Source organism: Pyrus communis, chromosome 10, assembly GCF_041283825.1.
Source record: "Pyrus communis isolate YQ-2024b chromosome 10, ASM4128382v1, whole genome shotgun sequence".
NCBI classification, from domain to species: domain Eukaryota; kingdom Viridiplantae; phylum Streptophyta; class Magnoliopsida; order Rosales; family Rosaceae; genus Pyrus; species Pyrus communis.
In genome coordinates this window covers 30925912-30942574 of record NC_142574.1, presented here as the reverse complement: position 1 = coordinate 30942574, position 16663 = coordinate 30925912, and the positions used below count along the sequence as shown (strand labels likewise).

General features: G+C 40.2%; 1 protein-coding gene across 1 annotated transcript; it reads right to left on the bottom strand.

The window, feature by feature from the left end:
* Nucleotides 1-7815: 7815 nt before the first annotated feature.
* Nucleotides 7816-10296, bottom strand: LOC137730334 (uncharacterized). Its single transcript, XM_068469402.2, has 8 exons — nucleotides 10159-10296; nucleotides 9853-9908; nucleotides 9460-9518; nucleotides 9259-9368; nucleotides 9070-9154; nucleotides 8936-8988; nucleotides 8605-8735; nucleotides 7816-8513 (listed from the first exon to the last, which is right to left on the bottom strand). Exons 2-8 carry the CDS (start codon nucleotides 9884-9886, stop codon nucleotides 8293-8295), a joined length of 693 nt encoding a protein of 230 aa, XP_068325503.2. The 5' UTR covers nucleotides 9887-9908; nucleotides 10159-10296; the 3' UTR covers nucleotides 7816-8292.
* Between the last annotated feature and the right edge of the window lie 6367 nt (nucleotides 10297-16663).

Here is a 16663-nt window from a genome sequence, read left to right as displayed (position 1 = left end):
GTGGAGTTGGTTTTTATTTTGGGTTGGGGGGGGGAGTGGTGGGGTGGGCTGGCCCAATACATTTGAAGATAGGTGTGAATACTTTTTCGTTGTGAGGGAATTATAAAAGAGTTAGACAACAATGTAGGTGGTTGAAAAGTGATTCATCCCTAAAATTAGCATAACTCTTCATCTTAGACAATGAAATTTAAAATCGATAGAAGAAAAATTTAATAACTAAGCAAGTGGTTGAAGAAAAATATATACTATTTTGGTTTCTTAGTGTAATTTTCCATTACGTCCTGAAATTGGCATAACTCCTCTCCGCAACAATAAGTTAGGTCTAGGCTTTGTCTTCTCTCTCTCCATATTGCTCGTGATTGATGGTTCCATGGGCCTTCCCTTCTCCGCCGTAGGTGACATGGAGGAATCCATCTTCATCCTTGTTTTACTCATCGACTTCAGACATCAAGGCACCTATCAAATCATTGGAAGAATTATTTTAACAGCCACAACTTTAACTTTGGGAACAAGATGACATATTTAAACCTAAAACTAAAACAAAGTTGAGTTACAACTCACCAATGGGAGGCTCAATGTTCTTGAAGGAAACAAAAATAGGCTTGTCTATGGTCTCTATTTTGAGCCACCCGATCCATGCCCGAATGAAATAAATATATTCACCAAGAGGCAGCTCACCGTGGACAAGCATTCTGTAGGCAGAAATTAACTTAACAGAACAAGCAATAAGAACCCGCCTTCGTATAAGACAAGGAACTATGAACACAAATGTCTTCTTTCTTTGCAGATGAATACATAAACGACTAATCCATGGTAACAACAAAAATAAGATGACTAAAGCAAAAGGGAATTGGAAACTAACTTGTCATACTCAACGTCGGGAATGTCACTCCTTTCATCCTTCACAATCACCTGTATGGGAGCTCAAATTATAATATATATCCAATTGAATGAACGCATGGAGAGGAAGTAAAACATAAATTTGACAAGGTGAAATTCTTACTGGTACAAAGCCTCGAAGCTCCTTAACTCCCAAGCTTTTGCACAAGTATGGAGTTTGTGTTTGAATCTCTTAATATATAACCTGAACACATATCAAAAGCGTAAATGGAAAAACAACAATCCCAATCTATTGAAGCAGTACAAATTAATCAAGACAACTCAAGACAGCAAGGGAATTGGCAACTGTTAGACAAATAAGGAATATGATTGGAGTCCTTGTGTAATTGTATATAATATTATTATTGGAAGAATAAGCCGTCCTACAGCCGTCAAGCCGTCCTACAGCCGTCAAGCCGTCCTACAGCCGTCAAGCCGTCCTACCTTGTCCTACCTACACACTAGCCGTCCTACAGCCGTCAAGCCGTCCTACAGCCGTCCTATAGCCGTCAAGTCGTCCTACAGCCATCAAGCCGTCCTACAGTCGTCAAGCCGTCCTACCTTGTCCTACCTACACACTAGGACGGCTACCTTGTCCTCTACAGCCGTCCTACCTACACACTAGGACGGCTACCTTGTCCTACCTACACACTTGTATCATGTATATATATCCTTGTAATCTTGTAGAGAAACATAATGAAAAAATAAGCATTCTCTTCCATTTGCATTCTCTTCCATTTTTCTACATTCACGTATCAATAACAAATATATTTTTTAGCCTACATACCTTTTTCTACATGGTATACAGAGCAGGTTTATAACCCTAGCCCTAATTTTTTTTCGGCAGCTTTCTCTGCCGTTCCCATGGCTGTTCGTGGCCCGTCCCGTCCCTCCTTTGCTCGTCCTCCCCTCCACTGCACCTACTGCAATTTTGATTATCATACCCGAGACACCTGCCATAAACTTCATGGCTATCCCGTTGGCCATCCCCTCCATGGCCAACCGTGGCGACCACCGCGCCGTGCCACTGCTTCCAGTTCTTCCCGCAGTCATGCACCTTCCAGTCCTCCCTGGCAGCCACGGTTTTCTGCTTCCCGGCCCCATAATTTCACCCAAGCCCATCACGTGCAAGGCACCCAGGCCCCCGCCTCCTCTTCTACTCCAGCGACCCACCAAGTGCACGGGGCCCAGCCCACTTTGCATGACTTGCAGCTTGCCATGCCTGACCTCTCTGCCGAGCAGCACTCCCGTGTTCTAGTTGCTCTACGTGACACCACCACCCCTCCTCAGGCCAATGCCGTGCTCACTACTGATTTTGCCCAAGGTTTGTTACCTGTCACCTCTCGTCATGGTCAATGGATTCTTGACAGTGGTGCTACGGATCATATTACTTCTTCCGCTTCATGTTTGGTTAATCGCTCTCCTTCACATTTGCCGCCTGTTTCTTTGCCTAGTGGTGCTTCTGCTCCCATTACTTTTACCGGCACTCTTCCTTTAAATTCATCAGTTACTTTGAAGGATGTTTTATGTGTCCCTAATTTCCGAGTAGACCTTTTATCGGTTGGTAAACTTACAGATGGATTATCGTGTTCCATAACCTTCTTTCCTTCTTGGTGTGTTTTGCAGGACTTGGTTTCGAAGGCGATGATTGGTGTGGGTAAGCGACGTGGCGATCTGTATTACCTTGTGGCCCTTACCTCTTCTCTCCCCACCCGTCAACCTCTCTGCAACATCATTACCATCCCCTCCTCCCTCTGGCATAGGCGTCTTGGTCACCCCTCCTCCACTCGTTTGCAAGCTTTAGCATCTAGTTCTCTTAATTGCACTTTTGATTCTAGTCATATTTGTGATGTTTGTCCGTTGGCAAAACAAACTCGTCAACCTTTTCTTTTGAGTTCAATTTCATCCACTTTCCCTTTTGCTTTAATTCATTGTGATATTTGGGGCCCGAATCGTCAATCCTCTTCTCTTTCTGGTGCTCATTATTTCTTAACCATTGTGGATGATTTTTCTCGCTTTACGTGGGTCTTCCTCATGAAACATAAATCCGACACTCAACAATTAATTAAGGATTTTTTTGCTTATGTCACTACCCAATTCCGCACTACCATCCAATGCATTCGTACTGACAATGGTGGTGAATTTTTATCTCTTCGTAGTTTTTTCTCTGATCATGGGGTGCTTTTACAAACTTCTTGTGTTTATACCCCCCAACAAAATGGCGTTGTTGAAAGAAAACATCGTCATCTTCTTGAAACCGCTCGCGCCCTTCGTTTTCAATCCCATCTTCCTATCAAGTTTTGGGGGGAATGTGTTCTTACCGCTACTTATCTCATCAATCGTCTCCCTACCCGTCTTCTCCATCATAAATCCCCATTTGAGGTTCTCTTTTCGAAAACCCCATCTTATGACCACTTCCGCGTCTTTGGTTGTCTGGCATATGCCACCTCTGTCACTCCCACCACCAAATTTTCCCCTCGGGCTCATCGTTGCATTTTTCTCGGTTATCCTCATGGACAAAAGGCCTATACCCTTTACGATCTCGACAATCACCGCATTTTCACTAGTCGAGACGTCATCTTTCATGAAACTACTTTCCCTTATGCCGTTTCTCACCCTCCTATCCCATCCTCTTCGCCTACCCTACCCATCCCACCCCCTCTGGACTTTACATATAACCCACCCCTTCCTGCCCCGACGCCTCACCCTCCTCCACCTTCCTCCCCTTCCACGCCTCCCACAGATTCCCTTGCTGCCCCATTACCCGTTCTTCCCCATGCCCCTGCCCTCTCGGTATCCCCTCCTTCCCCCCCCGCTACTTCCTTACCTTTCACCCTTTTACCCACGGACATCCCTACCCCCCCACTACCTACCAATCCTCCCCTTCCCCGCACCTCTTCCCGTGCCCATAAACCTCCACCCTATTTAAAAGACTACGTTTGCTCGCAGGTGATTCTGCCATCCCACCCATCTTCGACTTCGCAACCCGGTTCTACACAAGGTACGCGATATCCACTTTGTAATTTTCTCTCTTATCACCGTTACTCTCCCAGGCATTTTTCTTACATTAACTCTGTCAGTCGGACTGTGGAGCCTTCCTCCTTTGCCGAGGCTGCCACTGACCCCAATTGGCAACGTGCTATGACTGAGGAGCTTCAAGCTTTACATGCTAATGATACTTGGACTTTAACTTCCTTGCCCCCTGGCAAAATTCCCATTGGTTGTAAGTGGGTGTACAAACTCAAGCACAATTCCGATGGCTCTATTGACCGCTACAAAGCTCGTTTGGTTGCTAAAGGCTTCACTCAGGCTGAAGGTATTGATTATCATGACACTTTTTCTCCTACTGCTAAGATGATTACGGTGCGTTGTCTTCTTGCTCTTGCTGCTAGTCAGTCTTGGTCTCTTCATCAGCTTGATGTTAATAATGCTTTCTTACATGGTGACTTACATGAAGAAATCTATATGTCTCCTCCTCCTGGTCTTCGGCGACAGGGGGAGAATCTTGTGTGTCGCCTTCACAAGTCACTTTATGGTCTTAAGCAGGCTTCTCGCCAATGGTTTGCCAAATTCACTAGTGCCATCATTTCTGCCGGTTTTCAACAATCCAAAGCTGACTATTCATTGTTCACTAAAAAGTCTGGTATTTCTTTCACAGCTTTGCTCATTTATGTGGATGATATTGTGATTACAGGCAATGATGCTAGTGCCATTAATTCTCTGAAGTCTTTTCTCCGTGATCATTTTCGGATAAAAGACCTTGGTGATTTAAAATATTTTTTGGGTATTGAGGTTTCTCGTTCCAAACAAGGGATTTATATTTCTCAACGCAAGTATGCATTAGAGATTCTCAAGGACTATGGTTTTTTGGGAGCACGACCCATTGCTTTTCCTATGGATGACACAAAATTATCTGATAAAGGAGAACTTCTCAAGGATCCTGAAAAGTATCGACGATTAGTAGGTCGGTTAATATATCTCACTATCACTCGGCCGGATATCACCTATTCTGTGCATGTTCTAAGCCGTTTTATGCACGAGCCAAGGATATCTCATATGGATGCTGCGCTTCGTATTGTTCGTTATTTGAAGGCTACTCCAGGTCAAGGTTTATTATTTCGTTCTGACAACCAGACCAAGTTAACTGCGTTTTGTGATTCTGATTGGGCAGGTTGCCCTATCACTCGCCGTTCGACTACTGGGTATTGTGTATTCTTGGGCGGTTCTTTGATTTCTTGGCGGACGAAACGACAGAAAACCGTTTCGCTCTCTTCAGCAGAGGCGGAATATAGGGCCATGGCAGGTGCTTGTTGCGAGATAGTTTGGCTTCGTTTTTTGTTGAAGGATTTGAACATTCCTTTGGATGGTCCTTCCATTTTATTTTGTGATAATCAAGCAGCGTTACATATAGCTGCCAATCCTGTTTTTCATGAACGAACTCGTCACATTGAGATGGATTGTCACTTTATACGAGATAAGATTGTAGATGGCACAATAGAGACCAAGCATGTGGGTACGGCACAACAGTTGGCAGACTTGTTTACCAAACCTCTTGGGAAAGAAAAGTTTTCGAGTATGTTACGCAAGTTGGGAGTTCTTGACATCCACTCTCCAACTTGAGGGGGAGTGTTAGACAAATAAGGAATATGATTGGAGTCCTTGTGTAATTGTATATAATATTATTATTGGAAGAATAAGCCGTCCTACAGCCGTCAAGCCGTCCTACAGCCGTCAAGCCGTCCTACAGCCGTCAAGCCGTCCTACCTTGTCCTACCTACACACTAGCCGTCCTACAGCCGTCAAGCCGTCCTACAGCCGTCCTATAGCCGTCAAGTCGTCCTACAGCCATCAAGCCGTCCTACAGTCGTCAAGCCGTCCTACCTTGTCCTACCTACACACTAGGACGGCTACCTTGTCCTCTACAGCCGTCCTACCTACACACTAGGACGGCTACCTTGTCCTACCTACACACTTGTATCATGTATATATATCCTTGTAATCTTGTAGAGAAACATAATGAAAAAATAAGCATTCTCTTCCATTTGCATTCTCTTCCATTTTTCTACATTCACGTATCAATAACAAATATATTTTTTAGCCTACATACCTTTTTCTACAGCAACTAACTCAATATTCCTCATGGCATCCTCCTTGCCAGGAATGTCAGGCCTCGCGGCAATCCAAGCGGCATTCTCCTTCATGATAGTCTCCTGCAACTTGTCATACATACCACCCTTCTCCGCAAATCACATGTATGGAAGCTCAAATTAGTACTGCATGCAAAAAATGCAAACGTGCGTAGGATATTGACCGAGTAAAATTCTTACCCATCCTTTCACTTTAACACAACAATGGGCCTTGAAATCGCAAAGTTTCCTTTATTCCAAATAAAATGGAAAGAAAACAATCATCAATATTCAAAATTCACACCAAACAGAAGCAGAAAATCCTAATTTATGTCTCTCTTCTTCTTTTTCTTTCAATAAAGCAACTTCCAATTCAAAAAGGAACAAATATCATAACTCTGGTGGAAATATTAAACATCCAAAAATTAACATCAAAATGTTTAAAACAAACAAAATAGGCACATGAGTATTGCAAAAACTATAAAATTAAGTAGTTAAAAACAGACGAACAGACCCCAAGCATATTCAGCATCGACAGAGCTTTTTGCCATATGGAGTATGATTGCTGTTCCCTACAAATTTTCAAACAACGAAACTTCAGAGTGTATATATAAGTATGCATGGCAAAAAAAAATGTTATAGGATGAAGTAATCACGAAGAAATAACAGTGGAAAAGGGTAAGCTTTCTATGTGGATAGGACGTATCAACACCTTTTGCATCTTTTAAAGGAAATATATAAGAATGAATAATATTGTGTTGGGTCCTGAGGACCAGGATGGCTGAAGATCAAAACCTAAATGTGTCTGGGGTTGATCATCGATGCCAGGGACAATGAAAGAATTTGAGCGCTGATGTAGCTAACAGCCACCTTGATAGTCAATTCATTAGGATCGTCACCTTCTACCCAACTAGTGGAAGTATCCACCGTTTTCTTTGTCTGTTAAGCCTCACTGAGAAAATAATACAAAAGAAAAAACAATTTATAAATATAACTAACAATTCCAACTTCAATCAATTAGACAATTAGAATTATAAGAAAAAAAAAAAAAAAAAGGGCATGACATAAATGGATTAGGGATTTGATTGTTGATGGTTGAGAACTGGGAAAATAACAGAGGGTCAAAATCAATCAAACGAGGAGAGATACATTTAAGGGCACAGAATCACAAGTACGCATAAAATATAAGCTCTATGTTCTATTGAAAGAAAAAGAAACGAAAATACTTTGGTTTTGCAACTTTCGAAGACTCACCACTGTATTTAAGATCTTCTAGGGTTTTTTACTGTTACTGGCAAAGAAAACAAGGTTCGAGCTTCTGACGTCTACTCGCGCAAAGGCAGATCCCAATGATAACATATATATCATTAAAAGTGTATGGATTCTTATATTTTATAATATTTAGTGAAAGTCTATCACTTAAAAACCTCAACAAAAGTCCATATAAATCTTAATACACACCCCTAAGATGTTAGTATAGAGACATCGTGTTCGAATGTCAGAATTTGACATGACACAAAACAGGTTTGTTGCCCGCTATCAAACCTAAAATTTATGTATCTTAATATGCGTCTGCAAGTATATGATTGTTTGCCATCATACATATGATTTTCTCAACCAAGGTTCGCAAATTGTTGTGCTTGTTCACCGACTGAACATCTCTCCACTGTTCGGCAGTCATAATCCAAATTAGGATACTTTGGATAAATTGCGGGTTTAGGGTTTATCATAAACCCTAATTATGTGGGGAGCTAGGGCTCACTATCCTATCCCAATTATAATTAACAGACAGGAAAAAGACCAGAGAGGATTTTCAAGATTGAAAGAGCTTAAGGCATAGGCAAAAGCTCCCAACGAAATTGTATTACCCAGAAAATAAATAACAACGTATAAAAAAAGTATGGAAGATATATACTCTCAAACTAAACCATAATCACTATCATCAACCCCGTATGTACGAAATTTTCAAATAACTATTTATGATGAGACCTCCCATATATGTCAAGAGCATGCCGATTCTTGTCCATTACTCGTCCGGTATATTCTATATTCACTTTGGAAACTACCAGCACCTTCATCGTTGAGGCTCAATGATGCTCCATGATGTTCATTTAAAACGAGACTCAAATTCTTCCAGTCATCCAGTGGTACGCTTGGAGGATTATGTATGGGGAAAGTTTTGTAGATTTAGCCAAAGTACAGACTCAAAACACCTCTTCCTCGTCTTGGCACATAACCAGAATTAGACATAAACATAATTACTAAGCAGGATTTAAAACTAAAATGACTAAGCATGTAGTCGAATCAATGACTGAGAGAGCTCCCGCATTGTCTTCACAGCAAGCCCTCTCCCTCTCCGCAACAATAAGTCAGGTCCAGGCATTGTCTTCTCTCTCCATTCTTGCTCATGATTGATGGATTCAGGGGCATTCCCTTCTCCACTGTAGGTCACGTGAAGAAATCCATCTTCACCCTTGTTTTCCACATCGACTTCAGACATCAAGGCACCTATAACAATATTCGAAGAGTTACAACCACAAACACAGCTTTAACTTTGGGAACAAGGTGATATATTAAATAAAAACGAGTGGAAACTCACCAGCAGGAGGTTCTGTGTTCTTAAAAGAGACAAATATAGGCTTGTCTATGTTGTCTACGTTGAGCCACCCGATCCGTCCCCGAATATAATAAACAAATTCTCCAAGTGGCAGCTCACCATGGACATTGAATCTGCAGACAAAAATACAGAATATGCAATAAAATTGTGAGAAGAGAACCCCGTCATTAATTTAGGACAAGGAACTATGAAGGCAACTGGTCTTCTTTCTTTTTCCGATAAATTTCTGAACATATACCAAAAGCATAAACGACGACTCCATGGTAACAATGAAAATAAAGATCACTAAAGCAAAAGGGAATTGGAAACTAACTTAACCAACTCAATGTCAGGAATGTCACTCCTTCCATGCTTCTCCACAATCACCTGCATGAGATCACAAATTAGAATATAGTATATTATCAAATGAATGAACGCATGGGAAGTAGCTAAAAAATAAATTCCTACTGGTACAAAGTTTGGACGTTTTTGCCTCAATTCCCTAGCTTCTGGACAAGTACGAAGTTCACGTCTGCATCTCTTAAAATATGGCCTGAACATATATCGAAAGCATGAATATTAAAACAACAATCCCAATCTATTGAAGCAATATACAAGTCATGATAACAAAAAAGAACAAGGGAATTGGCAGCTAACTCCATCTTTCTCATGGCAATCTCCTTGTCAAGAATGTCAGGCCTCGCCTCAATCCAAGCCTTCACATTCTCCTTCACGGCAGTCTCCTGCAACTTCTCAAATATCCCACCCTTCTCCGCAAACCACATGCATGCAGGTTAAATCAAAACATAGTTCATCCACAGAATTCATCGTAGGAAATAGATTGAGTGAAATTATTACCCATCCTCTGGCTTTCCAAGGCTCTAACTCAATAATGGTCCTTGAAACCGCAAAGTTTCCTATAATCCCAAAAAAAATTTGGAAGAATACAGATATATTTGAGAAAGAAAACTAATCACGAATTTCCAAAATTCACACCAAACAGAAGCACCAATCTTAATTTCCATTTTCTTGTTTTGTTTTGTTTTATTGTTTGTGTTTTAATAAACGAACTTTAATCGATAAGCAACTTACAAATTTACAATTCAAAGAGGAACAAAACTCATACTAAACATTCAAAATTATCACCAAATATTTATTTAAAAAAAGAAAAAGAAAAAACCAAAATAGGCACATGAGTATTACATATATTATATTAGTAACTAGTTTAAAAAACAAAATAAACCAACCAACCCCGAGCATATTCGGCAAAAGAGCTCTGTGCCATATCGGGTTAGGATTGTCGTTGCCTGCAAATTTTCAAACAACGAAATAAGTTACGGCAAGAAATAAGTTGTGGGATGAATAATTTCAGAAAGAAAATAAAATATATCAAAGACCAAAAAGGGATCGGTAATGAAAGAATTCAAACTGGAAAAATTAACAGAGGGTCCAAATCAACCGAAGAGGGATCGAAGGAATCATATGTATGAAGGCAAATAATCATATACTCGTACGCATACGATACATAAATTTAGGGTTTGATATCGGGCAACGGACCTGTTCTGCAGGTTATGTCCAATTCTGAGTTTCAAACCAAGGTCTCTTCTCTGTGTCTTTTTTCTTTCCCTTCTCTGACAACGCGAGGTCTCTACTACATCTTATCACTATTTATATCCTAATACGTTCCTCTTTTTTATTCCGGGTGTTGCAACCGACCACGAAGCTGGCTAGGCTATGGGATATTGTGCTCATGATCCCATTTAATCAAATCTCAACCACTTATTTTTATAGATGAATATCAGCGGCTGTGATGCGTTTTTAAAAGAAACCCTAAAAATTCTTATCCTGGAGAAATTATAAGTACGAAACAACAGAAATAAGACACATGGTAATGCAAAAAGGCTAACGTCTTTTTTAGTTTCACGCTGCTAATTCATATCCCAATTTTTTAATTCATATTAGAGATGATTGTCGTTCCATGCAAATTTTCAAACTACGACACATTACAACATCAATATATATGCACGGCAAGGTAATAAAGAATCACGGACCTAATCTCATATTATATGGAGATGTACTGAGCACCTATGGTGTTCGCTCCAGTCTAAGTATCGTGATTTAGCTCATGCATGTGTAGAGAATCCATTTGGGTTTCGTAGTCACTTTGGGAATTGTACTTCTCCGCAACCTTGCTGACCTGTGTACTTCGGGAAGTGCACTTATATGGTGATAAATTCGTTATTGTTGGAGAATAGAATCTTACATCGTATGACAAAATAATATACAATTAATATATGAGAGTTTTCACTCCTAATATTACCGAGGTTTTCTGTGATAAAACTCAAACACCTAGTAACAGATGGTTAAGTTGGATCAATATCAGTGAGATTGGTGGTGAACTATGCTTGAGTCTACAAAGTTTATCATGGTACCAGAGCAGGTTATTCCATTGACACGGCATGGGCTCAAATGCTTCCTAAAGTTGGGCTTTCGAAGATTGAAGTTAGTTCCAGTAATTACTTGATCAGTTCCTTATGTAAGAATTGGTTTCTCTTGTGACCCCGTGTGGAACCACTCTTGAGGGGCGCATGTTGGAGAATATGATCCCACATAGGTCATATGACAAAACAATATTAATGTTATATCATGTTTCGGCCTACAAAATTTATCAGTTGTTCCATGCTTCCACTAAGCATATTGAATTAGATTATCATTTTGTTCATGTGTCAAACTTGGAATGCACAAAGTGTTCTTCATTCCTTCTCTGAATCAACCCGCAAATAGTCTCACCAAAGAACTCTCCAAGCAACTGTTCCTCTTTGTCCGGTTCAAACTTGTCTTCTCTCGATCGTCAAGTTTGCGCGAGCATAATAAAGATGGCGTGTTAAATAAGGGAACCAGCCCTCCTTAAGTTTAGGAGCCTTGTTCATAATTGTATTATTTGTAATCGTAAGTTATTATTTCTTGTACGGAAAATTCCACATGTGTATATAAATGCACCATAAGTTATCCAAAACATTGTAGAATGAAGAATTTCACGAAAAGTAAAACACACCAAAGATTAGATTTTGAGAAATTTTATTTCAACCCATATAATCTCTCTCTACACCGAATTTACTCTCCACACCCATATTACTTTTAACTGAATTCTCAATTTTTCTTTAAACCCAATTTATTACCTAAACTACCCTCACAAACTCAATCCAAAATATAAGTTTATCTTTGCACCCATTTAGAAAATAAAAACCAAAATCAATGAATTGAAGCTCATTTTATGCGATACATGTCACTCAATCCTTTATGAAGATGAGCACTATCAACCATGACATGCACTTGGAAGTGTTCATTGAATTTTTCCTCATTACAGTCGGATGAGACAAAAATTATTTGAAACTCTTTGCCTTCCACTCAAAACATTTTATAAAGTCTCACATTTGAGAGGTAAGAGCCTTGCAAGGCCTGCACGAATTTGCAGAGAAGTAGAGGCACGCCATCTTCCCATTACATGACGATAACGAAACCCAATAATCTCGTAATTAAAACAAGATTATGTTTTAATTATCATAATCAAGATAAAAAATTCACCTTTGAAATTGAAGGCATGTTTTTCTATGCTACAAACATACTTGAAAATCACGTTCCTATATTTTCATGAAATTGAAACATTTTCGACATCCAACAACTGAATTAAATTATGACTAATTGAAACAAGCGGAAGACGGGGAAGCTTTTGAAGACTACATACATACATTTGTTTCACCGGATAGAAGGAATTCAACACCTTCAAATTCAAGGACAATCGCTATATTGCTGCAATGCACTGCCATCAGAACTACAAGCAAAGTATAGCCTCCACCCTTCATGAATGAAACGAAAAGAAAGCATGATATTCACACAAGTAGCTAGACTTTAAAATTTTAAATCCTATATATGTTTCTGCTAGTAATTATGCTTTGAAAAGGGGGTTGATTGTGAAATCAAACGAAAAAAAATTTGCATAAATCGATTCATACCTTAGTTGGAGGATTCAAAACTTCAAAATCATCATCTCCATCGTTCAAAAAGAGCTTGTCTTTCTCAAGAGAACATCTTAGAGTTTTAGCTAGAATGAATGGAGGGTAAAGATTCGGTGATAATAGTTTTGATTACTGGTTATGGGTTTGTTAATAAATTTTAGTTTTATTGTTAGTTTCATTTTGTACTTAATGGTAATTATGCAATAAGATAAAAAGACAAAGTCACATTTAAAATTTAAGTTAGGTGTAGAAATAAGTTAGATGAGTTCAAATAAAACTTCCCTTAGGTTTTTAGTAATTGAAGAATTAATTGATTGAGAAATCATATGAATAAAGGCAAACTCATGTACTCATACAAGCATACTACGATGCACAAATTTTGGGGTTTGATATCAGGCATCAGACCTGTTTTGGGTTATTCCGACTCTGACTTTCCAACGAGATGTCCCTATACTAACATCTTAATCTCCACTCCCCATATCCATATCTTAATCTTTCCTGTCCAATTAATTTAATGAAACGTTACAATTACCCCTATTTTCTCTTGAATTCCGGACTGATGAATCTAGATGTTTCTTGATCAATCCATCTTATGTTCTGTTGCGTCAATTAAATTGAAATAATGGCAGTGGGTTGAATATTTATTATAAAAATTTGAGCTCAATCCAAAAATCGAAATTAAAAAATATATATATCGTAAAATTAACCTAATAATAGCCAGTTCTACAACCCGCGCTTACACTATATTGGTGGACTATTAACTCGAACCCACGCTTTCCGCCTCCTCTTCTGCACCAGCAAACTCCGCCGCCTCATCTCCTGCTGCACCGGCAAACTCAACCGCCTCCAGCCAATCAATATTGTTAACGTTAATATTTTGAATGTATAGAAGATCCATATCCCGGCACAAGACAGCCTGCAGATTTTGCTCAACATGCTCCAGAGGCATATTGTTGACCACGTCATCCCTCGGCAATTCTGTGTGGCCTTGATTTCCAGGGGAAAAGAATATGTAGGAAAATGCATGCAGCAATGGAGGCCCGGGCAGAGGCGGCTCCCCGTCTAATTGCACGTACATGCGTGCGAGCATATATTGTTCAGCGCGATCGATGTCAAAAGGCCTGACATTGACATCTCCTCGAAATCTCGTCTCTCCGTTTGGAAAAACTCTACGGAACGGAACAAGTCTAGCGTGGAAAAAGTCATCCATAACCACGTACCGGATAAGCTGATAAAAGGCTGGCCATGTCAGTTCCATAGCCTTCTCCCTGGTGTATCTGTCTCCTCCTAATAACCCAGGAGAGTACACAATTGTCCAGTCGTCAGGAATCCGCCATCCACGGAGGTTATATAGGCACCTACAGGTAGTTGCAATGAGAATCTCCAACTCTTGCACACTGCCAAACAGCGTCAGGTCCAACATAAACAAAAACTGCCACACGTTCGAGTTGAGATCAACTGAAATAAGCCTGTCCCCTTCGTTAACTCCAGGGACATTCGCTGCAGCATTCTCCTCTTGTTGCTGGCCCTGCGGCCCGTCCCCACCTTCACCAGCAAAAGCGAAACCAACATTGTCAATGTTCGGACCAATATTATTGTTAATATTCGGACCAATATCCGAACAGAAGACACACTGCAGACCACGCTCAACATCCTCCTGAGGAATGTTGACCACGTGATCCCTAGGATATTCGTAGATGCCTAGGATTCCAGGGAGAGACAGTTTGTAGGAAAAGGCATGCTGCAATGGAGGCGGCCCGTCCTCCGGCGAATACATTTGTGTGAGCATATATTGTTCTGCGCTAACGATGTCAAAGGGCCTGATATTGACACTTCCTCGTTCTCTGGGCATCCCGGTCAGCAAAACTCTATAGAACGGGACAGTTCTACCGAAGATATAATCATCAGTAACAACGTATCGGATGAGCTGACGAAAGACTTGCCATTCCAATACCATAGCGTGACCCGTAGTGTATGTGTCTCCTCCAAATAACTGGGAAGAGTACACACATGTCAAGTCGTCTGGAATCCGCCATCCACGCAAGTTATATAGGGTGGTAAAGGTATCTCTAATGAGAATCTCCAACTGTTGCACACTGTCAAACAGCCCCAAGTCCAACGCAAACATAAACTGTCGCAAGTTTGAGTCGCGATGAACTGAAAGAAGTGTGTCCCATTCATTATCTCCAGGGACATTTGCTGCGGCATTTGGCCCCTCTGGCTGGTCCTCTGGTGGCCCCTGTGGTACCGGCCCAAGATGCACATCCATATTATGCAAGGTAATTGGGCATGACAACAGCTCAAAAAATTTGGAGCTGCGCGCGCGTTGATGTCTATTCACGCAATGAATGTCAGAACAATCGACCTCAATAAAAACTTTTGTGCATTAGGGCAGTGTCTCTTTTATAACAGTACACACTGAACTTGAAAAGTTTGAATTAGGGCAATACTTGTTTTTCACTCTAGTACAATCCTAGCTTAGGAAAGGGGAAGATTTCTTCCTTAGGGTGGGATCTTGTCCCTTTTTTGTCAAGTAGCTATATTATGTATCCCCGATTCTAGAAATCATGCGGGAACCCACGTCAAAATCTGACGCCCCAGAATCGATCATCTACGAGTCCATGCATGCAAAAAGAGGAAACAAGTCACGAATTGCCTGTTAAACACTTGGCTCGAAAACTGGCAGTCGATGGTGTGCAAATCAGGTAATTAACTTACTGCTTTAACTTGGAGTACTTCTGATATTCTTAACCTTTTTGGTTTTCTAATGATCAATGGCACTGACTTTTAAGTGCCAGAAAGCAGGAATGGCAATAAAATCTCAAGTCGGTGATGTGTAATTAACTTTTCTTTTTGATAAGATAGTCTATGTAGTTTACGTTTTGCCTCGGCCTTGAGCTCGTGGAAGCATGAATTCTATGAAGGCGACGCGAGACAGGACAATGAGGCCTAGCTGACTGCCTTATATAAAGGCAAAGAATGATATGCACCCATACAACGCATAAATTCTAGCTAGGGTTTGGAATAGTGCAACGGACGTTACAGACCTATTTCTGTCTAAGTAATGCTAGAGAAACCAAATGTTTTAAACAAAATTGCAAACCAAATGATGTGTCACAAATGAGAAACAGTAAGTTAATCGACACTTAATTAATAATCCAATTATTTAAAACCACATCATTTAATTTGTAAGTTTGTTCTCTCTAGCATTACTCTTTCTGCTTTGGGGTTATTTCTAATTCCTAGTTTTCCAGCCATATATATTTTAGACCACACAATGGTCTTGCCCACCCCATGCGAGAGATGTCCTAATCGGTTAGTGTTTCGGTAATTGTAAGTTATTTTACCTGTGGAGGGTCTGAAGCATCTTTGTCAGATTTACTAAGTGGTGTATCCGGCCTAAATCAACTAAGTCGTGCATCCGGCCCGTTCCTCTAAGTACTGCACTCATGACGGGAAACTTTTGACCGAGATGCGTTCCTTAATCGACCCACAATCATATTGAACAAAGACATATCCAAGCCTAAATAAGGATGGGTATTGGTCAAAACAAGTGGGTTTGGATCAACCCATGCCCGTTAACTAAGATAAAAAGGGACATATTCGCTCCTCCCATCGTAGATTGTTCGGCCACGTCCGGTGACACGAAATGATCGAACCAACAAATTCATCTATCTTGATGTGGTATATCCATGCTCGTATGAATGAATAGCTGGTGGGAATTCAATCTACTATGTAATGAGTACGAATTTTTGTCATTAATAGCCATAATTTAGCGCTTAAATTCATAAATATCAGTTTTTATAAAGAATTTCAAATGTATCGGAAATTCCACTTTAAATGTATCCAATTGCTCTCAAAATTAAAACGTAGTTACAACTAAAACCCAACAGCCTTTTAAACGGAAATTCAACCGATATTTCATCAGAATCTCTTAACATTTTAGAGAGATTCAACCGAAGCTTTGTTATTTATCCGAAATTTCCAAAAATTCCGAAATTTTGGCGACGTTCCATGGAAACTCAGTACAGAGAGCTGTACCCCCA

Coding starts and splice junctions, on each gene's coding strand:
- LOC137730334 (XM_068469402.2), bottom strand. CDS start 9,886: ATGGCACAGAGCTCTTTTGCCGAATATGCTCGGG. Junction 8,736..8,935: donor CCTGACATTGAGTTGGTTAA/GTTAGTTTCCAA, acceptor TTTTGTCTGCAG/ATTCAATGTCCATGGTGAGC. Junction 8,514..8,604: donor GAACACAGAACCTCCTGCTG/GTGAGTTTCCAC, acceptor ATATTGTTATAG/GTGCCTTGATGTCTGAAGTC.